The sequence below is a fragment of the Pezoporus wallicus genome, unplaced genomic scaffold (genome assembly GCF_028554395.1).
Source record: "Pezoporus wallicus isolate ANWC-B61680 ecotype Strahan unplaced genomic scaffold, APGP_CSIRO_Pwel_v1 contig_4264, whole genome shotgun sequence".
Taxonomy (NCBI): Eukaryota; Metazoa; Chordata; class Aves; order Psittaciformes; family Psittacidae; genus Pezoporus; species Pezoporus wallicus.
The window spans coordinates 412,698-435,389 of NW_026637102.1; the positions used below are offsets into that span (position 1 = coordinate 412,698).

Here is a 22,692-nt window from a genome sequence, read left to right on the forward strand (position 1 = left end):
TCCTGCCTCATCTGGCAGCTGAGGGCTTTCTGTGCAACACAGAGCATGGAAACACAGATCACTGCCAGGCAGCAGGAACAGACCATCGTTCCATTAAAAACATAGAAGAAAGCTTTTATATTTTTTTTTTTCAGTCCAAGAAGTTGTATGAGGTCATTGTCCCACTGTATGGCACAGGCTTCAGGTGAGTCCCTGCTTTGTTCTTTGTCATCAGCTTTCAGGGAAAATACTTATTTCAGGTTTTCCTACATCATTTGCTGGAGCCATTTCAGAGGTTCTTGCTAGGCTTGCTCTTATTGGCCTTTCCATCTTGCAAAGGGGAGAAGGGCAGTGTTTACCTTTGTGATTTATGGATGAGAGAGCTGAGACGAAGGACTAAGACAGACCCTTTTCATCCCTCTGGGCTGGGGCTGCAGTTACTGCAGGGGGAGCTGGGCCACCCTCTCAGCTCCTCCGAGCTTCTGCTTTCACCATGCAGAAAAGGGGCAATATTACTGTCTGTCTCTCACCAGAAGAGGTGATGTAGCCTAAAAAATGCATGCAATTTTAACAAGTTTTTGCCCTCTGTCCAGTTTAGTAGATAATTTCTAGTTCTAGAGTGCAGTCAAAAATTTGGAATTTTTACCATTTCTATTCAAGAAAGGGACAAAGCCAGCCTGTTGCTGTTCTTCCCCCCCCCCCCATCCTCTGCATTCTGATTTGGTGACAAGGGTTTGTACTTATATTACTGGACACTTACCTTTTTCACTAGCTAATTGGAAAATACAGATTCTGTTACGGTTTTATATGTAACCCATCTTCTAAAAAGTCGGCACTCATCAGAAACATCTCTCTCAGCTCCCAGTTTATTAAGCTAAATGGTGCTTTAAGCTAGAATTTACCAAACTAACATGCTTAAGGTATCCTTCTGTTTCCTTTTTACAAAGGCACTTGAAAAATGCCAGTACCATTTCCCTTCTCTTTTAAATATTCCTGAGTAATTTCCCCCAAAAAATTAGCTGAGCATAAGGTGTTTCTTCTGAAGAAATACAAGAAATCTTCAGTGAAAATCTGTCACGGTTAACAGAAAAAAATTAAACACTATGCCACCCAAAACAATATATATTTTTTCCCCTCCTTCTTCAGGTGATGTGACGCCTGTTCTCATGAATCCTCTGTCGCAGTCACACTCCATTTCTCTGGCAGAAAGAATATGCCGTACCATATCAGACATGAATGTGGATCTTGTGATGGTCACGCAGGAAACTTTAACAGACCAGCTAGTGAAAAATTATCCAGGTGATATGCTTGTTTCTCCTTCCTTTTAAAAGTGACTGTATCGTCAAGATGGAATGTATTGACTGGTATTGGGCAAGTGATCACTGAATGTTTACAAGCAAAGCTGACAATACGAAAGAATATAAATTAACAGGCAACTGGCAGAACACATGCATGAGCATCACTAACATTGTCTTGAATGTAATCCTTTTTACAGATTTTAATTAATCGTCTTTGAAAATAAGAGGGAACTGAATGCAGTAGTATGTTGAGAGTATGCACTTTCTAGAGGGTGGAAAAGCAAAGATGAAGTATTATGTGCCAGATATGGAGCAGCACAAAAGACACTGTGTGTCAGATCACAAAGACTTTGAATCCCCCTTTAAGAGACGGGAACGTAGCTGACTTTAGCAGCAAAGGGACTGCGTAGGAGTCTACATCTTGTATTCGCTATCAAAGAAAACCAACCAGCCTCAAATTCAGGTTTTCGTTTCAAATTTCAGTCCCTTCACAAAATCAAATTACTTACACTAAATGTAATTATCTTCCAATGGGGTAGAAGCACCTTCCCTTAAATGCTATGGTTTAAATCTGAAAAATGTTCAGTTTCCCTTAGATCTGCAATGTTGAAGTGTGTGTGTACATGTGTATATGAGACTTCATAAAGGCTCATTATGGCCCTCTGCAGGAGGTTGCTTTGTTTGATACTGAGCTTCCTCTTTTGAATCTTCTTAATCTTATAGCTCTGTAGACATTACATACAGATTGATCTGGTACACATTTTCAGTAGTGGGAAAAATGTTAATGCAACCCCATTAAGTGCCTCAGAACCCTGCCAGGCACATGATGTAGTCCGTATGTACACTGAGAAACCACAAGCTAGCATTTTTAGATCAGCCAGAAGCAGCGCACCCAAAAGTTTGTAGGGAGAGAGCGTATTTCTTGCTATGTTTTCACAGATGCAAAGAGAGCAGTGTTGCTCATTCAAAGGAGAACTTCCTAAGGTCCACCACAGCAGTGCTGCAGTAACAACCAGAAACACAGCTGGCCTCTACCTTCCTCCTCAGGTGACTTTGCCTTATCCGTGAGGAATGGCCGCGGCAGAGTTAAAAAGGGCTTTACAGACCAGTCCTTGGGAGGACACCGGCAGCACTGCACCTACCAGAGCCCCTGGCTGGCTGATGTTTCTGTGCTGCCCCCATCTGACTGTCCGAGAAGCTGCAGCCTGTGCTGGCTCCGAGACACGAGGCAGCCTTTGCGGCCTCCATGTGTAAACACTGCTGCAGAGTGGGTCTATCCCTGTTCTGCAAGGTACAACAACAATTGCTGGCTCTGGAAGCTCAGCAGAGTACTGATGTATTAAAAAAAAAAAAAAAAAAAATCCTGCCTTTTGTTTGGTGATTCTGGACACTTTCATGTTGAAATTGAGCATGCCCTACTCAAACTTCAATTGCCAGCTCAGTATTTAGCCTCTTCTGGAATCCTGTACACTAAATACATTGGGTATTTCATGTTTAGTTCCTTTCAGATCTGTTGTAAATAAGTTATTTTTTGGCCAGCTCCCATTTTATTTGAAAACATATTTATGATTTGAAATATTTGTGTCTTTATTGCAGGCATTGCAGTCCCCTCCCACAATATCTTATATAATATCCTTGGTACTCTAATTAAAGAAAGGAAAATCTATCATACAGGAGAAGGATACTTCATTGTGACTCCCAACACATACTTTATCAGAAATGATGCCAAGGAAGACAATAGAAGAGTCACATTGGAGGACAGTTGTTGCTGTTCATCATCTTCCATCACTTACCTCGTAAACATTGGGCTCTGTGCAGACCTAGTGAAAGAAAACATTCCTACAGTATCCTGTTATAGATCCTGCCATTGTTTCCCTGACCAGAATATGCTCTGTGATAAAAGACACGTTCAGCTAGTGAACTATGACTGTAAAGGAGGATGTAAGAAAAGCTGCAGTGAACTGAGGCCTTCAATTCAAACTCAAGGGATCTCCGCATCTGCTGAAAACTATTTCTGGGACACCATCAAATCACTGACATCTGTGAAACAGAAAACAAAAAGCAAAAGGTTTGGCCTTAGCCTTTTCTGGAGAAGTGCTTCTAGAAAACAAAAACGTAAGGAGGAGTATTCCACTTTTTCAGCCCAGTTTCCTCCCAAGGAGTGGCCAGTCAGGGATGAAGATGACTTAGATAATATTCCACGTGATGTTGAACATGAAATCATCAAGCGTATTAACCCTGTTCTTACAGTTGATAATTTGATTAAACACACAATATTAATGCAGAAGTCTGAGGAGCAGAAAAATTGTATCAGTAAGGGTACCTCGGCTGAAGTGTCAATAGTCAGGCTAAACCATCTTTCAAAAGATTGTGTTCAAAAGACACAAAATAAAACAGCAAAACAGACCAGGAAAACAAAATCAAAGAAAGAGAAGCAAATTAGCAGAAGAAACAGGACATCTCACATACATGAGCTAACATCTCAAAATCAGAAACTGGAAGACAACTTTTTGCTGCCTATTGGAAACCAGCAGCCATATGATGTAGCAGTGGCATCCCATGTCATATATAAAAAACAAATTAAGAACCCTTTTCAGGGTCTGTCATGGAGATGCAACCTTAATGCAAAAGGGCACAAAGGTACTCTGAATAGTCAGCTGAAGTCCAGGACTCAAAAACAAGAAAGGGCTCTACAAAGGCCACAGTCTTTGGACTCCTCAAAAACCTTTGACCATGAAACCGAACAGCTGGCTACAAAGACACAGGCTGACAAAGCTAAGCAAAGCAAACCACATGATAATAAGTCTTCCCTCCAACTAAAGAAAGACAGTTTTAGTAAAAACTTTAGTCATCCACAAGGCAGTACTTTGCAAAAAGATAATACAAACAAATACTTCCTGGAGAGTAATATTTTGGAAAAAAATATCTACAGAAGATCAGTAAAAAAAAATCCTGGGGATAATAAAACATCCCTTCACTCCTACACTGAAGGAAATGGTGAGTGCAAAGAAGATGCAAAATTTTCATTACATCTGAAAGATGAGCATTGCAGATGCAAAGCTGACACTGTATGTGAGTTATTAGATCAAACAGCAAATGAATTTCAAAATGTCCGCCTTTCAAATTATACAGCCAACATTAACCTGGTAAAAAAACCTGGTGTGAAATACAGACAAAAGACTGGTAAAAAGAATGAACTTATGTTTAAATATGATTGTGCCAGCCACCCTGGATCAACAAAGCTGGAAAGTGATGGATTTACTGGTAACTGCCATCTTCTGTATGAAAAAGCAGATGATGGTGACAAATGCAACACATTACATCTGGATGACAATTCTGAAGGCAAGGAACCACGTCACCTGCCTCCTGGCCATGCTTTTTCAGATATAAGAGACTGGATCAAAGCTGCACAAAAGGTGGGGACAGCTATGTCCCTAAAAAACTGTGAGATTAATACTTATCCCATCCAGTACGACACACCTGTAACTAAACATCACTCTGGAGACCACGGATATGAGGAAAGCGCTACTTTTGCAAAATCAATCAATGGCTCAAAAGAGTATCCAAAACCAGATTTTATGGAAGAAAGTTGTTTATGCAGTCAGGTTCTTCCGATAGGTCACAGAAAGGAAGAAGAAACTAGCCTTGCTGAATGTCCAAAAGCTTCAGCTGTAGCAGATTTCAGACACACTGATGAGGCTGACTCAGATGCTGACACTTTGCAGAACTTCATCTATGAGATGGGCGAAGAGGTGGCATGTTGTGCTTTGGGCTCACAGATCAAAGAAATGAGAAACCTTTTGGGAAGAAAAGATCTGTGTTTTAAGAATGCATGTACTGTGATACCTGGACAGAAACAGTCAGAAAGGACAGAAAACCACAGCATTACAGGAGACAGTGGAATTGACTCCCCAAGGTAAGAAAACACATGTAACCATATTAGATGTTTTATCTTCAAATTAACATTCAGATTTTGGCAGAAACATTGCTGTAAATCACAAGCCCATCCCCCCCCCACCCCCAAATCTTATTATCTTTAAAAACTCCACTGTTATGCCCCAGAATATTGGAACTGTATAGTTTTACCATGTGTTTTTACATGTACATTCCTAAATCAGCAATACAAATGCTGTTGTTTATATCTTGGATTTGTTTTTAGGAGGCAAGAAAATAGTATGAGCTCTGCCTTGCAGATGGAGATGGCCAACTGCAGAAATATTAAGAAACATGATGATTGATAAACTCACTATTAAACATGTGATTGATAAACTCCTGCTAGCAGACAGGTTCAGCTCACATTGATCTTGCCATATGAAATTATGGATATTGTTATATAGATGAAGAATTAAAAGTGCTTTATAGAGGTGTTCAATCGAAATTTAAAGGACAAAATAACATTCAACTTGCTCACAACAGACAGGAGAATGTGCCCATCACTTGGGCTAGAAGCTTCTGCTTCCTTTCACAGGGTACATTTTGCCTGTAACTATACTTGGAAAATCGCCTAATAGAAAACAATTATGAAACAATTATGTATGAAACAACTGTTGCATGTGGAAAAGACCTACAAAACTGTTAACTCTAAATGCTGTGAGGGAAAAATCATATCCTTTTTTTTTATTATTAACATCACATATTCTTAGGATCTTAAAAGACTTTAAATGTAATTATACCATTTGTATTCTCATATCTGCTGTCCCCTTGAGCAGCTAGTATATGAGGGAACAAATCATATACTAGAATTTTTAAAGGAATTCTGCTGGCTGGGTTTTGGCTTTTTTTTCCCTTAAGCAGCTTCGGACTGTGAACTCTTTCAAGCATACTTCTAGTGTACTAATTGAATGTAACACTTGAAATCTGATGGGTAAATTCATTTAGCAAAATGTATTTCAAAGGGTCATTTTGATTGTTCATATTGATGCCATCTGAGGTAGCAGAAGTTAAGCCAACTCAGTTTATTTTTAGCATGTGAAGTCTGATGTCTAATAATTCTGTTATTTTAGATGGACTGGAAAGAAGATGAAGCTTCCTGCCAAATTCTAAAAGCATAAATACTAATGCAAAGAGGAGGACAAAGCAGAAGGATAATTGCAACAAAAATCCTTGCTTCAGATAACTCTAGTCATAAATATTTGATTTTTTTAAAATATGTGAACTTTCCATTTATAACACTAACTATACTGTAAATGCCATTAGTCACACCTGTGAAGCTGTCTCTAAATCAAAGCTGTTAGCCAAAACTTTTCACAGTATCACAGTATCACAGTATGTTAGAGATTGGAAGGGACCTCGAAAGATCATCTAGTCCAATCCCCCTGCCGGAGCAGGAACACCTAGATAATGTTACACAGGAAAATATTTAGAGAGTTAATGTATATTTCTGTTGTTCTCATCTTTAATCAGTTTTTTGCATTCCTGTGATAATAAAAATGAGAACCGATATACTTCATTCAGATCACACTATTAACCTGGAAAGTGTATGTGCTGCTCTAATAGGCAATGTATCAGCTGGATAGGACTGTTTTACAGTGTAATTCTTAAAAAGTGTTTCTTACCTGTGCCACAGAAATAACACCACACACCCTCTTCCCTGTTCAAAAAACAGGGCAAACGACTAGATCGGCAAGCACCTTATTACTACAAAAGTTCCTTGAATCATAGAATAGTTAGGGTTGGAAAGCACCTTAAAATCATCTAGTTCCAATCCCCCTGCCGTGGGCAGGGACATCTCCCACTAAACCATGTCAGCCAAGGCTCTGTCCAACCTGGCCTTGAACACCGCCAGGGATGGAGCACTCCCAACCTCCCTGAGCAACTCATTACAATCCTGAAGTTCTCTCACTGTGCCCTGAAGAAATCTTAACTGTCCTCCTGAATCTACTTGGTGTTTATATCAGGCAAGAAGGATTTAGTCTTTATGAATGAAAACGCTGGTGCAGGAGACAGCAGTAAGGTCAGTGGCATTGCTTTGAAAGAAAACCTGCTGTGGTCCTGCACGCTCCTGATCTGCTCTTGACTACCACTTTGCTTTTCCTAAGAAAATAACATCTTGGCACCTGTCAGTATCACTTGTACAGCTTTTAGTTTAGAAGACTAATTTTGACTTCTTAACCCCGATTTATTCCTGTAGCTAAGAGCAGACTGTGGTGGTTTCACGCTGCTAATCACCAAAGACTGGCGGTCCTCTCAAATCCTGGGGAGGTATTTGGTCATACAGTTATCGACTACGTTAGGCTCTTTCAGTACTAAAAACCAGTAGTTACGGAGCCGGAAGACTGAAGTTGTAGTTAGCAGTTTTCAAAGCTACTGGAGACTTCGTTTAAAGACGGTGCCTCTGGCTGTTAAGTGGAAGAAACTGCGTCGGTGCTGACTGGGGCGGCGCCGAGCAGAACCGAGTCCTGCAGAGCTCTCTCTCGTCCGATCTCAGTCACACCTGTACCGTTGTCTTCCCCGTTCTCCAGCAGCTCTCCTCCTTCAGCCGCTCACGCTAACAGAACCTGCCCGCAGCTTTTCCGCTCCCTTGATAAAACTCCTCCCAGGAGCTTACACGCATATCGGGAGCTCAGCATACCGCGAGTCCCGGTGGAAAGCCGCCAGGTGATGCCCATGCGGCCGGATCCTGAAAGTCATGGCGCTTACCTCACGCCGACCGCGGGGACCCGCCACAAGTTCCACCGCCTCACGGACGCAGGGCACGATGGATCTTGAAGTCGGGAGGGGGGAGCCCCGAGGCATGCTGGGTGTTGTAGTCTGGCGTCGGGGGCGGCAGGCTATTGGCTGCCGGGCAGCGGTTGATCGGCGTGGCCCTGCCTTGGGTTGCTGGGACAGGGGGTGGGTTCTTTTTCTGTCACTAGGCGGTCGGTGGCGGCAGCGTGGCGTAGCGCGGCGCGGCTGCCGGCGAGCGGAGATGCCTGAAGCCGCCCGGTTTAGCAACAGCAGCGGGACCGAGTCGGATCCCGAGTGCCCTATGGACAGCGAGTCAGCCATAGAGAGCAGCCGCCGGCGGCGCAAGGTACCGGGGAGGGTTCCGAGGTCTTCCGTTGCCGGGTACGGCCTGGCCACACCGCCTCGCCTGCGTGCTGGGACTCGCGTCCCTCGGGTCTTGCGTCGGTAGCGTTTTCCTAGTGGCGTGGGCCGGGGCGGGTCTGCGCGGTGCGGCCGCCGTGCGCGCCGGGTCGGCCGGCTGGGCGGCCATGTGCGCGGCGGGGCTTCCTGGGAAGGCTGCAAGGCCTGTGGTGCTGGGCCGTGGCCTTCGTCTCGTGTCGGCACCGCCCCGCCGGGGGTGGCGGGTGTGCTGGAACAGGCGTGTGGCCCTCCTCGTCGCGCAGCGGCCCGGGGGACGCTTTCGGGTGCACTCTTGAGCGGGGAAAAGACCAGGGTGTCTCGTGGTCAGTAAAATGCCTCCTGGTGGCACCTGCGCCGCGGCAGGAGGGGATCTGTTGCTTTATGCGAGCCCCGCCCCATCCATAACTCGAGCATCGAATTTTAGTTTAACTCTGTTGCAACGTCTTCTCTGTTTCGTGTCTCTTGGATCATGCGCATGTGTTTTCATTTATCGTCGTGTTGCTCTGTGCCTTCCCAGAAGGAGAAAAAAGAGAAGAAATCCAAGCGCCATGACAAATCTCGGAGAAGAAAGACTCAGACGGATGACAGTGAGCAGTCGGAGGATGACATTGATCCCCCTAAACTCAAGAAATCAAGGAGTGGAGTTAAACAAAATGGTCATACGAGAGAAGAAAGCCCAGAGAATGCAAAATTACCTACCTTAAACAATAAACCCAGCCACAAAAAACGGCACAGTAATTCAAGTGAAACATCAAGTGGTGGTGGTGACAGTGAGCCAGAGCAGGTAAAACTACTGATTTAGTTTTTTATACCTGAATGTTCTGCAGCCTTTTGGTGTTGTCTGCAGTTACAATTGATGTTTCTCAAAGCATTTCTCAAAGCATCTGTAGCCTCCAGGGTTAGCGCTGTTTTCTCATGCTCAGCATTTTAATCCCTGTGCTGTTAAAACTTATATAGAAGAGATCCATTACCAGGTAATAGTGGGTGTGTTTGCTTTACCTTGTAATATTATTCTTTTGGGGGTCAATTGCTGTGTCTGTAAATCACTGTCATATATTAATTGGGAAGTAGGAAATAGGCTGGATAGCAAGCCTGATACTTGCATATTCTGTTAGGCCATTGGTAATTAATTAAAAATAGAATCTTAAAATTTAATTAAGATTTTTCAGAGTTTTAATTTGGGTGTTTTGCATTTATAGGGATATGCCGTTAGGTACGAAACAGTCTTAAATTGCAGGTCACTTTTGTCTAACTTTGACATATGATAGTAAGTAAAACAGAAAGCTTTTCAGCTGCAGCCGTGACACTGTCACTGAAAATTTGACCCTTGGTATGATGCCGGTGTCTGTGCCATTACCTTGGGTTTTCTAATGGTCATATGATATTCACAGGGAATGTTATCTGATTTATTTTTTTATCTACAGGAGGTGACTGAAGAACAGAAAGAGGGTGCTTTCTCCAATTTTTCTATTTCCAAAGGGACTGTGCAGCTTCTTCAAGGTAAATTTCTTGGCATAATGTCACCACAGAAAGTAAATTATCTTTGTCATGTGTTTTTATGTGCAACTTAATCAATGAGCTTTGAGATGTGCTCTGCTTTTGTGTATGTAAGCACAGAAGCTCTACAGAAGGCATATTGATTGCCTACTCTAAATATGTTTTGAACAGACTTTTCTGTATGCAGTTTTGCCCGATTCCGCCTTTACAGTAGAATTTTGAATGACATAAGATCAACAAAAAATTATTCTGTGCAAAAATTTTTCAATTAAAAGTTACTTCAGTGTGAGTAAAGGAAAAAGTTATATTTAGAATCTTTGACAGTAGTTTCTGCATAACTTAGTATGAATTAAGAGATGAACAGAAGTGCTTTTCACATGTTTTTATTTGAAAGGAAGAGATTTTTGTAGATAGGTGGGGAGTATTACATAAATAAAGCCACAGTATGTAAAGGCTTTCATTAAAGGTTAGTAACTTCATCTGTCCCAGCAAGCACTATGCCTAGTGGTATGAAGTGGGAGAATAAAATGGAGCACTCTTTACAGATGACCTCTGTGATTCAGGAAGTCAGTGGAGGTGATGATATAGTCCTCATTTACTTTGGAGTTGATGGAAGTTCTGGTTGGGATAATTTTCTCTGAAAAGCATGACAGAACACTTGTAAAATTATCGTATTAAGGAAGTCTGTTGAAATTGTCACAGCTCGAGGAGTGACCTACCTGTTTCCTGTGCAAGTGAAGACCTTCAACCCAGTATATTCTGGCAAAGACGTAATTGCTCAAGCACGAACTGGAACAGGGAAAACATTCTCTTTTGCTATTCCTTTAATTGAAAAGCTTCAGGGAGACTCACAGGAAAGAAGAAGGGGCCGTTCACCAAAGGTAATTGCTTAGGTAGAATGCTAATTTTGCTTTGTCTTATGTCCAATTGATTCAGATTTTTGACCCACTGGAAAAGTTCTTAAAGTTTGTGAAGATATAGGGCAATCTACATTAAAGATTATTTGAAAGCTGCGTTTGTTGGGGTTTGCCTGCATCATGTGTTGCCTCTTATCATCTGGTCAAGAGTAAAGAATACAATAGCTCTATCCACTTGTCAATTCCTTTTTCTGCTTACAAGGAGACTGAACCTACAAGTTTTCAACATGTTCCTATTTAATTTTGTTCAATCACCTTACCTGTTCTGGTCCAGTGGTTACTGGATACTTGTTTTTCTCCCAGATTAGTAATGGATTAGTGGCTTTTTCTGGTTGATAAAAGCTGTCTACTTTGTTTAAACATGTAGATAGTGAGAGGACTTAGTTTTCACTAGAACCAGCACCAGATATGGAAGCTTCTGCTCCAGAGAATACAGGTTATTATGAGCTGTCTGCATTCTGTTAGGGAATACCAAGTGTGGGTTTTTTTCCACCAGATTCTTACGATGCCTTCCAAAACCAGATAGGCTAAAGCTTATCGTATCTTCAGTAGAGGAAGTGTTTTGTAGGTTTATTTCATCTTGTCACACATAACCTAACTGAAACTCATTCCAAAACTAGTCCTAGTTGTTCTGTTTGCATCTGCCCATCATGTTGGCTGACAGAATGCTGACTCTAGATTTTAGCACAGTCTTGCAGAGAAGGTAGAGCTTTCTTTGAGGGAGTCGCAAGTCTTTAACTAAAACAGTTTTCAGGCCTCGCTAGACCCCAGAAAGCTTCTGTTTCCTTTTTTTGTCACAGGTTTCAATGCGAAAGAAGTAACAGGATAAGGATTTTAAGATTCTATTTGTCAAGCCACTGAAGCTGGGTTTTAGTACTGCAATCACATGTTAAATTAGTTAAAACATCTGTGGTGAAGCCTATATATTGGAAGAGAGGATGGTTCCTTGGTTATTTCTATAGGAATATCAGCACAGGCTCCAGAACCATGCTGAAAACCAGCTTGGCAGACTGAACTTATGTTTCCCTAAATCATAGTGAAACTGAGACAGTTTATGTCTCTTACACCTTCTTGCAGGACTGTAAAGCATTACTGAACATGTGTAAAAAAACCTTATTACCCAGATCCTTTAGTCTTACACTCGAACAGCATATGATTATGTAGAAGCAAACCTGTAGCCGATCTAAGAACTAAAGTTGAATACAATTTAAGTTCCTATCTAATTTAAAAAGAAGTCTGCCTATCCTAAATGAGTATGTGAAGGAGATTAATGACGTTACAAGAGACTTAGGCAGTGTGTTTCTCTAATCTTTACTTAGATAACTGTTTAAACCAGGTGGTTTTTTTTTTTTGTTCAATTATGTAAATGGTCAGACCTAAACTAATGATTAGCAGTCTCTTGGTTTCTTGCAAAAGCCATAGTAAGAGAACATCTGTTTGCATTCTCTCTAGGTACTGGTTCTTTGCCCAACAAGAGAGTTGGCAAACCAGGTTGCCAAAGATTTCAAGGACATCACAAAAAAGCTAACAGTAGCTTGTTTTTATGGAGGAACTCCATACAATGGACAAAGTAAGTGACACTTATCTGTAATAATTGAAATGTTGATTTACTGAAATATTTGAGAACTGCAGTTGAGTCCTTTCACACATGCACTTTTTAACTCAAGAACTGGTATTCATGGGGAAATTCAGTAGCTCAGCTCTTCTTACGGTGAGAAATAATAATAGCTCTCAATTACATTCTTGTGTTCCTTGTCTACTCATGTACCTTAAACTGGAAAAGATTATGCTGTGTGTATACACAATATTAGGGTTTAGGCACTTATTAAGCACTTTTTTTCTTTAAAAAATACTTAGTCTTAGAGCTGTAATACAGGATATCTGGAGGATTTACAAAGTGGAGAAGAAATTCTTTATTGTAACAGCATAATTTACTGTCTTGATGGCTATGGTTGTAAACAAGGCAGGTGAGAGCAGGAATGAGAATCAAGATCTTTCATTGTAATGTATCTTGAGACATTAAGGTTGTTTTTCCATGCAGAACTTCAGGCAAGGAAGTGATTTTGGTAATGTGGGTAGTGAGATACATAGAGCGGGGTAGTTTAGTTTTGTTTTTGTGTTTTTAAAGTTTCCAGTTAAGGTAGACAATTTGGGAAGAGCTAATTATTTCCAAAGCATGTTAAAAGAAGCTCGTTGTTTGCCATTTTATTTAAATCACAAGGAGAGGAAAGGGACATGGGTAATCTTTCTTTCAGAAAGCAGTACAATTTTTACCTTATCAGTTTGTTCTTGTTTCTTCTCTCTCCCAAATTTTCTCCTGCTGTTCATCATTTGTTCTTGCTTGCATTTTTAAGGAGAGTACTTACAAGTGGTTCAAAAAGTTGTTTCGTTATTACTTAGATACCATGTGTTTCTAATGTAGAGAGAGCTCCCTGTTTTCACTGCTAACTCTTCTGCTCTTTCCTGGTTATCAGTTGATCTCATGAGAAGTGGCATTGACATTTTGGTTGGGACACCTGGGCGAATCAAGGACCATCTTCAGAATGGCAAGCTGGACCTTACCAAAGTGAAACATGTTGTACTTGATGAAGTTGACCAGATGCTGGACATGGGATTTGCTGAGCAAGTGGAAGACATTTTACGTGTTGCATACAAGAAGGGTAATCTCAATAGTTAAACAAATAGTAGGAAATGTTAGTAATAATTAAGTCCGCTAAATTCAGTTATGTTTTTCTGAAGGTGTCTTTGTTAAGAAATGACTGAATACTGTATATCATAGGAAATGTACTGTGAACACAGTACATGATGAAATGTTGTGAAAGTGGTAATCATTCATAAGACCTTTGCAAAGGTTATATACAGATCCCTAGGTAGTGGATTTTAACTTTCATTGACACTTATCTATAAAGTTGTATTTGGACTTCTTCCATTTAAAAGGAATTAGAAGCTTTTTACCCTTTTCACTGCTTGAAAATAGACTTTTTTTTTGGTCACAGTAACTTCTTTTGTTATCTTGGAAATATTCAGACTTTCTGGAGTTGTTTTTTTTTTTCTCCAGATGTTGGTAATGTATATGTTTAAAAAGAATTGCCTTCTTTATTTTATATACACTGGTATTTAACCTCATATTTTTAATAACCCATGAAAAAAATTGTATATTTCTGTAATGTGAAACATAGCAAGTTTGTGAAACATTGTTCTGTGTTTTAAGATTCTGAGGACAATCCCCAGACACTGCTGTTCTCTGCAACTTGCCCACATTGGGTGTATGATGTGGCTAAGAAATACATGAAGTCTAGATATGAACAGATTGACCTTATTGGGAAAAGAACTCAGAAGGCTGCTACAACAGTAGAAGTGAGTAATCTATCTAATGTGAAATGTTTTCAGGCCTTCTCCCTTTTTCTTTGTGCTACAAATGGTAATCCCATCCTAAGGTACATCATTGGAATGATGTTGAAAGCTGGTTTGAGAATTACTTTTAAGCAGCTGTTTCTTGGTTTAGGCTCTCTCTTCTCATAGCATCTGATAATCATATAGACATCTCAGAGAGAGGATTCAGTTACCATATTGTTGGTTTTCAGAGAAAAGTGGTATCTGAATTTACCCAAGTTGGAATCCAAAGGCACACATTAACATTAGCCTGGCTCTTTTAAATTGCCAGGGACTTCACAGTCAACTCCTGCTATTCTGTATATAGGAGATTTTTTCAGACTTCTGTGGTATCTCACTTCACTAGGCCTTTGTTGTGCAGTAAATACTCTAACAAGGAATACAGTCTTTCTTGTTAGGGTGGTGAGGCACTGGAATAGGTTGCCCAGGGAGGTTGTGAATGCTCCATCTCTGGCAGTGTTCAAGACCAGGTTGGACAAGGCCTTGGGTGATATGGTTTAGTGTGAGGTGTTCCTGCCCATGGCAGGGGGGTTGGAACTAGATGATCTAAAGGTTCTTTCCAACCCTAACCATTCTATGATCTTTACTTGATAATTGTTTTTGCTTAAGTCTTGCTTAGTGGTTACTTTGACAGATAAACAGGAGATGTAATTGTGTCAGTGGGATTGAAAGAATGTTCATCTTGTGCTTGCAAAAAAGCTTTTAACACACTGCATTTATTTGTTTTGCTTCATCTGACCTAAAGTTTTAGTTGATAGAACTGTGACAAAATCTTGCACCTTGACTGTTCTCCACGGAAATGGAATATTTCCTGTTTTCCTTGCTTTAAAAAAGTGATTTGCAGACTGTCATCTTTATTTTTTTATCTCTTACTGTAATTATTTTTCTTAATGTTAGACTAATTCTGGTGGATATAAGAATCTTATGGACTTTGCATGCTCCAGTAACATGAGTTAGCATTTTTTGCCCATTGGGAAGCTGTGTAACTCTTTAGTATCTCTGAATTTTACAGTTTCAAATGTATTTAAAAAAAAAAAATCTCGTGTTTTTATGTAAACTAAACACTGGAATTTTTTTCTGTAGCATTTGGCAATAGAGTGTCACTGGTCTCAGAGAGCTGCTGTTATTGGAGATGTCATTCAGGTCTACAGTGGCAGCTATGGGAGGACCATTGTCTTTTGTGAGACCAAAAAAGAGGCAAATGAACTGGCTCTGAATGCTTCGATCAAACAGGTATTTTATCATCTGTATTAAGTAACAAAACCTGTCAGAGATGCATCGACCCTACGTTGATACCAGACCTATGCTGAGTAAGCTTTAAAGAGAGGTTTCTAGAGTGGTAAGGCAGGCTTTTGCAGGTAGTCAGGTAGTTTCAACCTGCCAAAAAGAACCTTTTAAAAACCCCAAACAGCCTGGTTGAAAGTTTTACATCATTATAGTCTTCAGGACTAGGCTGCGCTAACAGATACTGGGATTTTTTTCTTAAAGGGAGAGTTCTCACTGACATTAAGTGAAGCAGTTGTGAATTTTATGTAGAGAGGACTGTTTTGGATTAAAAAGTGGTGTTAGACTTAGAGAGCTACTAGGATAACAGGTGATGGTAGTGGATTAGTGGTTACTGAGCTGTGACACTGACATTAACTAGTGTTGTCCGGGGGGAGGGGGCAGATTAGGGTTTAGAGCTGTAATATAACAGAGGTTGTATTAAGATGTTTATTAGCTGTTACAAAGAGTTTAAAGATGCATACACAGCAAGAATTCAACCTGCCATCTCTTGTGAACAACTTCTAGTGTATTCCTGAGATTCGTGGTATGGCACTGGTGGAAAATAACTTGCTGGTGAGGTGGTGCAATGCTTATGATGTATAGCGACACTCAAGCACTGCATGCTTGATTTTGGTGGTGGTACCACAGCAACTATTTTTTTCCAGATGTACTTTTGTTGAGGAGATGAGTTATGTCTAGAAAACAGTATAGCATTATGTTCCCAGGGATAGGAGGAGCTTTTTCATCTGCTTACAACTGTGTTCATGAATGTTTCTCCCATACTCCTGGATGACCTCAGTAGCAGCTAAACCTGAGTGTGGAGTCTTATTCTGTTACTGATAGTGTTAAGTTGTCAAGTCTTGCATAGGCAATGCAGAACTTGGTTCTTGGCATGTAAGAAAAGGAAATTATTTTGATGTTTCTCTTTTAGCATATTAATACTCAGTAATAGAAATGTGGCTATTCCATTTAGCAGCTGGCATTAATCCAAAACTGAAAAAGACTTTCTGAATTCTGTGTTGACCCTAGCATTGAGTTAGTATTTTTTCAAATAATTCTCTGTTTACATGTGGAAAACATGGTGGTCATCTGCAGGCAAACTGTGAAATGTCAAGTGGAGGAGAAACCAATTTTTGGATGTTTGGTCTACATACTTGTTACTGCTGTGATACAGGACTTTCAGAATGTTTGGATTAAAATGAAATTGTCTTGGAAGCTGTAGTAGTTGTGAGTTTGGGGTTTTTGGAGAGGTCTTTTTTTTTTTTTTTCATGATCACTTGTATTTTAATCCTTTAATTGGTAGTAGGGGAAATTAATATGTTAAGGGGGATTAAGAATCGACACTTTTGGAAAAGATATCTAAATAATACTAAGGCGGCCTGAGAAAATTGTTGATGGCTATTTTGAAACAGCTAAGCTTTGCAGAGATTGTGTGGATGGCAAGTTAGGGCATAGTTGTTTTCATATGTCACAGTAATTAGAGGTGGACATAAGACAGATGTTGTGATTCTTTTTTCCTACCTTTGTTAAAGGTCTTTGAAGTATATGAATAAGAAGTACTGAGTAAATATTGTCAGACAACTAAACTATAAACTCTGTTAATTCAGTTCTTCTGTATCTTGCCATACAGTATCTATCAAATATCAGGTATTGTACCCAAAACTGACTGTAAAATGGAGCACTGTCTTGGATTTTAGTACAGTCCTATAATAATACTGTTTTTTCAGGATTGCCAGTCATTGCATGGTGACATTCCTCAGAAGCAAAGAGAGATCACACTGAAAGGTTTTAGAAATGGTACATTTAAAGTTCTGGTTGCAACCAATGTAGCTGCCCGTGGCTTAGATATCCCTGAAGTTGACCTGGTTGTACAAAGCTCACCACCGAAGGTAGGATATGGTTATACTGCGTGCTTTTGTAATAATTTGTAGTCTTCTTTTCAAGTAGTATATGCACTCACCACATATGGTATTCACTACACAGAGTTTATTGTTGCATTTAAGGGTAAGAAATGTCCTGGTATACAGAAGTTTCTTAGGGCATTTTTTTTCAGAGTGCATCAGTGCCTAGTATGTTTAAAAATGGTCTCCTTGAAGTACCTTTTCTGAGGCTGTCCAGAGCCTCTCCCTTCAGTGTCATGTGTGGTGATTGCAAGTCTGGAAGCAGTGGGAAGTAAATAAGACTTTGCCTTGCAAGAACAATTCATTAAGTAGGGACATAGATGAGGAGGAGACCCCAATGGTGAGAACATTGGCTGAAGTTAGGGTTTAAAAGAAACAAGGTAGTTTTTTAGTGAATTCACTGTTAATATCTCAATAACCATAATCAAGTTGATGTGCAGGAGGGTGAGTGGGATTGTTATGGGGGTATACACACTCAAAACGGTTTGGTGTAGGGTTGGTTGTTTTTTTTTCCTTCATATTCTCTGTGGTGATGCCAAAACAAGACTTAGTTTATCCATGTTTGACTCATGCTCATGGTTTTGGCTTTTAAATTGTGATTTTTAGAGGGCTATAGAAAAGCTTGTTAATTTTACTTCAGTGAAACAATGTTTATTTCATTCTCTGATGTGGTTACTGTGTATTGTTCAGGCTGATCTGCAATAGCTTCTACTAAGTTACGCAAATACAGTTAATTGATTAAACTACAATAAATTAGATAAGTCATAAGGCTATTCATTTTGAAGGATGTGGAGTCCTATATCCATCGCTCTGGACGTACAGGTCGAGCAGGACGGACTGGGATCTGTATCTGTTTTTATCAGCGAAAGGAAGAACATCAGTTAAGATACGTGGAACAGAAAGCGGTAAAGTATAGTTCTCTTCTGAGCACTCAGATGTAATGTAGCATGTAAACAGCATGTAAAATCTTCATGTTTTATTCAGTAGTTCAGTTACAGAATACAGCTTATAAAGCAGCTGGTTGAGGTTCAGTTACCTGGCAGAGTTTTGGTAACATGGTCAGTTGTGGAGCAGGTAATGTGCTGCAGGGTTTTATGCCCACATTTTCAGCAAATGCCAGTAAGAATGTACCTGTGGCAATGAGAGAAACCCAGCAGGATTTCAGTGTTCACCCTGGCTTACTGTTTGATCAGTGATTTGCATATATGTAGCTTTACTAAGAACTGTTACTAGAGGTTTTGCACTTTGTGCGCTTTTCCATATAGTACTTTTTCTTGCCAATTAGGTATTCAGTTGGGATGAGATGTTTTTGTCTCGGCACATAAAAAAAACTTAGACTTATGTTTGGAAAGGCTGCGTAAGTTGTACTTAAATACATATAAACCAGACTAAAATTAATAATTTGGAATTTGTAGACTTCTCCCCCTCCCTTCTACCCCATCCCTCCTCCCACCCATAATCTGCCCAAATAGTCTCTATTTATTTCAGTTTAAGGTCACTGCATCATTTAAACTGATGACATAGTGCAAACAAAAGATGTTTAAGTGTTACCCATTTCCCTGTAAACTTAACCTTCTAATTTTCACTAGCAAAAGGTGGGAGTTAAATGTTGAAAAGAACAGAAGTGATAGATTTAAATGCTTGTTTCATTGGAGTCCAGTACTGTTTCTTTAGAACTGAATTATTTATAGTGTGCAAGTTTCATCTGCATTTTGCTTTTTAAATTTCAGGGCATTACATTCAAGCGTGTTGGTGTTCCTACTGCAACTGATATAATAAAGGCTTCCAGCAAAGATGCCATCAGGTGTGTTCTGTGACTCAAGCCCTGTCATGTCTTACTGCTGCCTTAGTTCAGAAGGGCTGTTTGGGTTGCTCTTTACTGTCTCTCTGAACTCTTTGGACTGATCACTCTTAAAATCTTGAACTGCTGTTTTTTTCTTCTGTTCCAGAGCCTAGTAAATACTAGTGTATGTGTGTGTATATATTTTTTTTGTCTTTTTTTTTTCTTTCTTAGGTGTCTGGATTCTGTTCCTCAAACTGCTATTGAGTATTTCAAAGAATCTGCTCGGTTTCTAATAGAAGAAAAGGGACCAGTTAATGCTCTAGCTGCAGCTCTAGCTCATATTTCAGGTGCTACTTCCATTGAACAGCGCTCCCTGCTGAACTCAGATGCGGTAAGGGTGTATGGCTTAACATTTGTCTGAAATCTGAAAAAAACTTCCCACAAAGAAAAAAAATATGCCTCTATGTTGTTTAAATAATTATGTCTCGTCATGATTTTATTTATGAGAACTGTACTTATGCCACTAGTAACTAATAGTATAGTTAAAAGCAAGAATATAGTGGCTATAAATATACTTACTCCCTTGTAACGGTATCTACTTGAAAAGTTAGTTAATGTACTGTAAATTGGCAGGTTTCTTGTGTCTGATAGATGTGCTGAAGCATATTCCTCTCACTTAATGGAGCATGTCCCATTTTTTACTCTTTAGGGATTTGTTACAATGATACTAAGCTGTTCAGAAGAAATAAACAACATGAGCTATGCTTGGCGAAAACTGCGAGAACTGTTAGGTGACGATGTTGATAGGAAGGTGAACAGAATGTGTTTCCTCAAGGGAAAAATGGTAAGGTTTTTTGTATCTCTGCTACTGAGCTCTTCTGGTTGTAGCCTTTTCTCAAGAATTTCCCCTGTACCATGCTTTGTTGATAAGGTCATGACTGGTAGAAGGGTGGGCCTCAGTCTGTTTTATTAGGGTTGGGTATCTAAGGGGTTTAAGGCTCTGCTCCACTGACATGCTAAAGAGGTACTAGAATGCAATATATGATAGCCCAACAGGTAAAAGGTATGAACTGTGCTGAGTGCTTTAGTGACAGAACACAGAACAGGGTTTCTTAGGTCAGTTTTGATAGTGCATGTCCCTTATAGTCCTGTTACCTGAAAGATCAGAAAGTTACTTTTTGAGTCTCGTATTTAACAATGGTGCAACAATTGTAGCAAAGCTCACTGAGATACCGTTATTTTAAGCAAAAGTGCTTAACTTCACTCTTCTTGTCTCAGAATTTGTGTGCATTTTCAGAAACATGAAACTGTGTGATCATACAGGATTATTTGTGGTGTCACAGAGAACAAGGAATTTATATTTCCTGCTTTTGAAAGTTGTCAGGGATTATTGCTGATTGGCTCCATCCATTTACTCTGTTTACTCAAGCGTTGTTCTGTATTTGATACATGGAACACTAAGAATGGCTTTTCTTATTTCAGATATGTAATTCTTTCTATCCAGACTGCTTATTCAGACAACGAATGGCATTTTAAAGCGTGACTTATGTATTGTATTTTATCATTCAAGTAGTATTAACTTCAGATTTTTAGTCTGAACCTAAATATTCAGTTTACTGGGTGTATAGTTTCCTACTATAGATAAAACTTCTGGTTTGAAAGAATTTACAAAATGGGCAATAGAGAAGCCAGGAGACCACAGTTCAGGATGGAAAGGATTATAACCTTCTTGTTAAAATGAAGAAAATATGAATTTGAAGTATTAGCTATGCAGAGGAAAGAAAAAGGTGTATATCTGAGGAAAAGTTTAAGGAAGTAGAGGTTTCCTGAGAAATACTGATGCAATATTTCTGAGTGTTCAAAGACTTTAAAATATATTAAGTTTCTATTAAAAAGCACTTTGAAATGTAAAACTGTTCTAGTACACAGATTTGTAGGGTCTGGGTTGTGGGGTTTTTGTTTGTGGTTTTTTTACTTTCTTTTTGTTTCATTTGGTTTGTTTTCAGTTGATTTAAAGGCTAGACTTGTATCCATTAAAATTACCCTTTCTTTTTAGGGTGTGTGCTTTGATATTCCTGCAGCAGACCAAAAGGAAATAGAGGTACGTTCATTGAAATTTCTGTTTACAGCAGACTGTAGATAAAACTGGCTGGCTGGAAAACATTAAGCAACCTGTATGCTGCCTTTCGTAGCAGCAAAAGGGATAGCTTTGAAGGAATTGAAGAATGGAATGAGCATATAGGGTTCCTCTTGTAAAGAATTCCCTTGTCCCCAAAAATCTGTTGCTTGAAACTTTTGCACCGAGAAGCGTGGTGGTGTGAACAAATACACCCCTTGTTACTGCTGCTGGATTAATCTTTGTAGGCAGCAAATTTTGTTACACTATAAAATCCTCTTTTTTTTCTGTTCCTTGTCTCCCCTTCTTTCACCTAGGATTCTCTCCACATAAAAGTGAATTCCAGGTTTTTGCTTGGCAGAATTAGTATTCCCCATGCCAGAATTCCTTCTTCTAGACTTTTCTTCATGTCTTTCTCCCTTAGTGTATCTCTACACCCATATGCCCTAGCATTCATTGACTCTAAAAGCAACGCTGGGTTCTGGATTAGAGGGGAGTTCAGGGCAGGGTGTGGGTTTGTGTTCAGTTACAGTGGTATTTTTAATAAATGAAAGGTGGTGATTTTACTGATGAGGTTGCTCTATAAAGCTCTGAGGTGGGTTTCAGTTCTGTTCTTTAGTATCTCAGGCATACTCAGACAGCTGTAGCTCTGAAGCTTAAAATTTTGAAACCAGCATTGACCACTTTAGTTAGAACTGAAATCCCCTATATTAGCTCACATTTTTACCTTTTCAATTGAGCAAATTTGATAATAACGAAATACCTTGTATTTGCATTCCTAGATTTAACTTGCTATGTCTGACTTTATTTCAATAGGCAAAATGGGAAGATTCAAAACAATGGCGTTTGTGCGTGGCGACTGAATTACCTGAGTTAGTAGAATCACAGCGAGGAGGAGGAGGAAGTGGAGGAAATGGCCGAAGCTTCTCAAGCTCCAGAGGTGGGCGGCGGGGTGGCTCTGGTAGAAATAGATTCAGAAGCAGAGGCCAGAAGCGAAGTTTCGACAGAGCATTTGATCGTTAATTTCAACAATTTAGAACTGATACAAATGGGACTGCAGTATTTTATATTAAATTAAAATAGGCTGTTCCTGTGTGTTTGTACCACTTGGAAAAATCTGTCATTCAGTTTTTTTTTCTCACTACTACTCCAGTCATAACCAAGATGCTGTTCAGTTTAAAAAAAAAAAATAGACCACCCTAAAAGGCCCACAAGGAAAATAAAACTTACTGTTTCCTTTCTTTCTTGTATCTTCATTTCAGCTGTAAGACCTGAATCTTTATTCTAGAATATGTCTGTTGCATTCAAAACTGTAGTCTGCCTCACTGTATAATAAACAGATATTAACTGCTGGTCAAACCTGTACATTTTCCAAAAAAAATAAAATATTATTTTACAAGTTCATGTTCTGTTAGAAGGTTTTTAAAGTGTGTGTGTGTGTTGGGTAAAGGTGATTAGCATAGTTTGAATAAGCACA

General features: G+C 39.6%; 2 protein-coding genes across 2 annotated transcripts; both read left to right on the top strand.

Annotated features, from left to right (window-relative positions):
- Window positions 1-1,119: 1,119 nt before the first annotated feature.
- Window positions 1,120-6,415, top strand: STOX1 (storkhead box 1). Its single transcript, XM_057403280.1, has 3 exons — window positions 1,120-1,278; window positions 2,874-5,193; window positions 6,281-6,415. Exons 1-3 carry the CDS (start codon window positions 1,146-1,148, stop codon window positions 6,318-6,320), a joined length of 2,493 nt encoding a protein of 830 aa, XP_057259263.1. The 5' UTR covers window positions 1,120-1,145; the 3' UTR covers window positions 6,321-6,415.
- Window positions 6,416-8,086: 1,671 nt separating this feature from the next.
- On the top strand, window positions 8,087-22,617 carry LOC130596036 (nucleolar RNA helicase 2-like). The gene is made up of 15 exons (XM_057403282.1): window positions 8,087-8,289; window positions 8,860-9,126; window positions 9,767-9,842; window positions 10,542-10,720; window positions 12,209-12,326; window positions 13,231-13,416; window positions 13,968-14,113; window positions 15,233-15,382; window positions 17,143-17,304; window positions 18,102-18,221; window positions 19,047-19,120; window positions 19,331-19,490; window positions 19,809-19,943; window positions 21,156-21,200; window positions 22,032-22,617. The coding sequence occupies exons 1-15, from the start codon at window positions 8,185-8,187 to the stop codon at window positions 22,236-22,238; spliced, it is 2,130 nt and encodes a 709-aa protein (XP_057259265.1). The 5' UTR covers window positions 8,087-8,184; the 3' UTR covers window positions 22,239-22,617.
- The last annotated feature ends 75 nt before the right edge of the window (window positions 22,618-22,692 follow it).

What these genes read in the sequence shown, in the direction of transcription:
- LOC130596036 (XM_057403282.1), top strand. Translation starts at nt 8,185, where the DNA reads ATGCCTGAAGCCGCCCGGTTTAGCAACAGCAGCGGGACCGAGTCGGAT. An exon ending in GTGACAGTGAGCCAGAGCAG is followed by an intron (nt 9,127 to 9,766) that starts GTAAAACTACTG and finishes TTTTATCTACAG; the next exon opens with GAGGTGACTGAAGAACAGAA. An exon ending in CCCTGCTGAACTCAGATGCG is followed by an intron (nt 19,491 to 19,808) that starts GTAAGGGTGTAT and finishes TTTACTCTTTAG; the next exon opens with GGATTTGTTACAATGATACT.
- STOX1 (XM_057403280.1), top strand. Translation starts at nt 1,146, where the DNA reads ATGAATCCTCTGTCGCAGTCACACTCCATTTCTCTGGCAGAAAGAATA. An exon ending in GCTAGTGAAAAATTATCCAG is followed by an intron (nt 1,279 to 2,873) that starts GTGATATGCTTG and finishes TCTTTATTGCAG; the next exon opens with GCATTGCAGTCCCCTCCCAC. An exon ending in AGTGGAATTGACTCCCCAAG is followed by an intron (nt 5,194 to 6,280) that starts GTAAGAAAACAC and finishes CTGTTATTTTAG; the next exon opens with ATGGACTGGAAAGAAGATGA.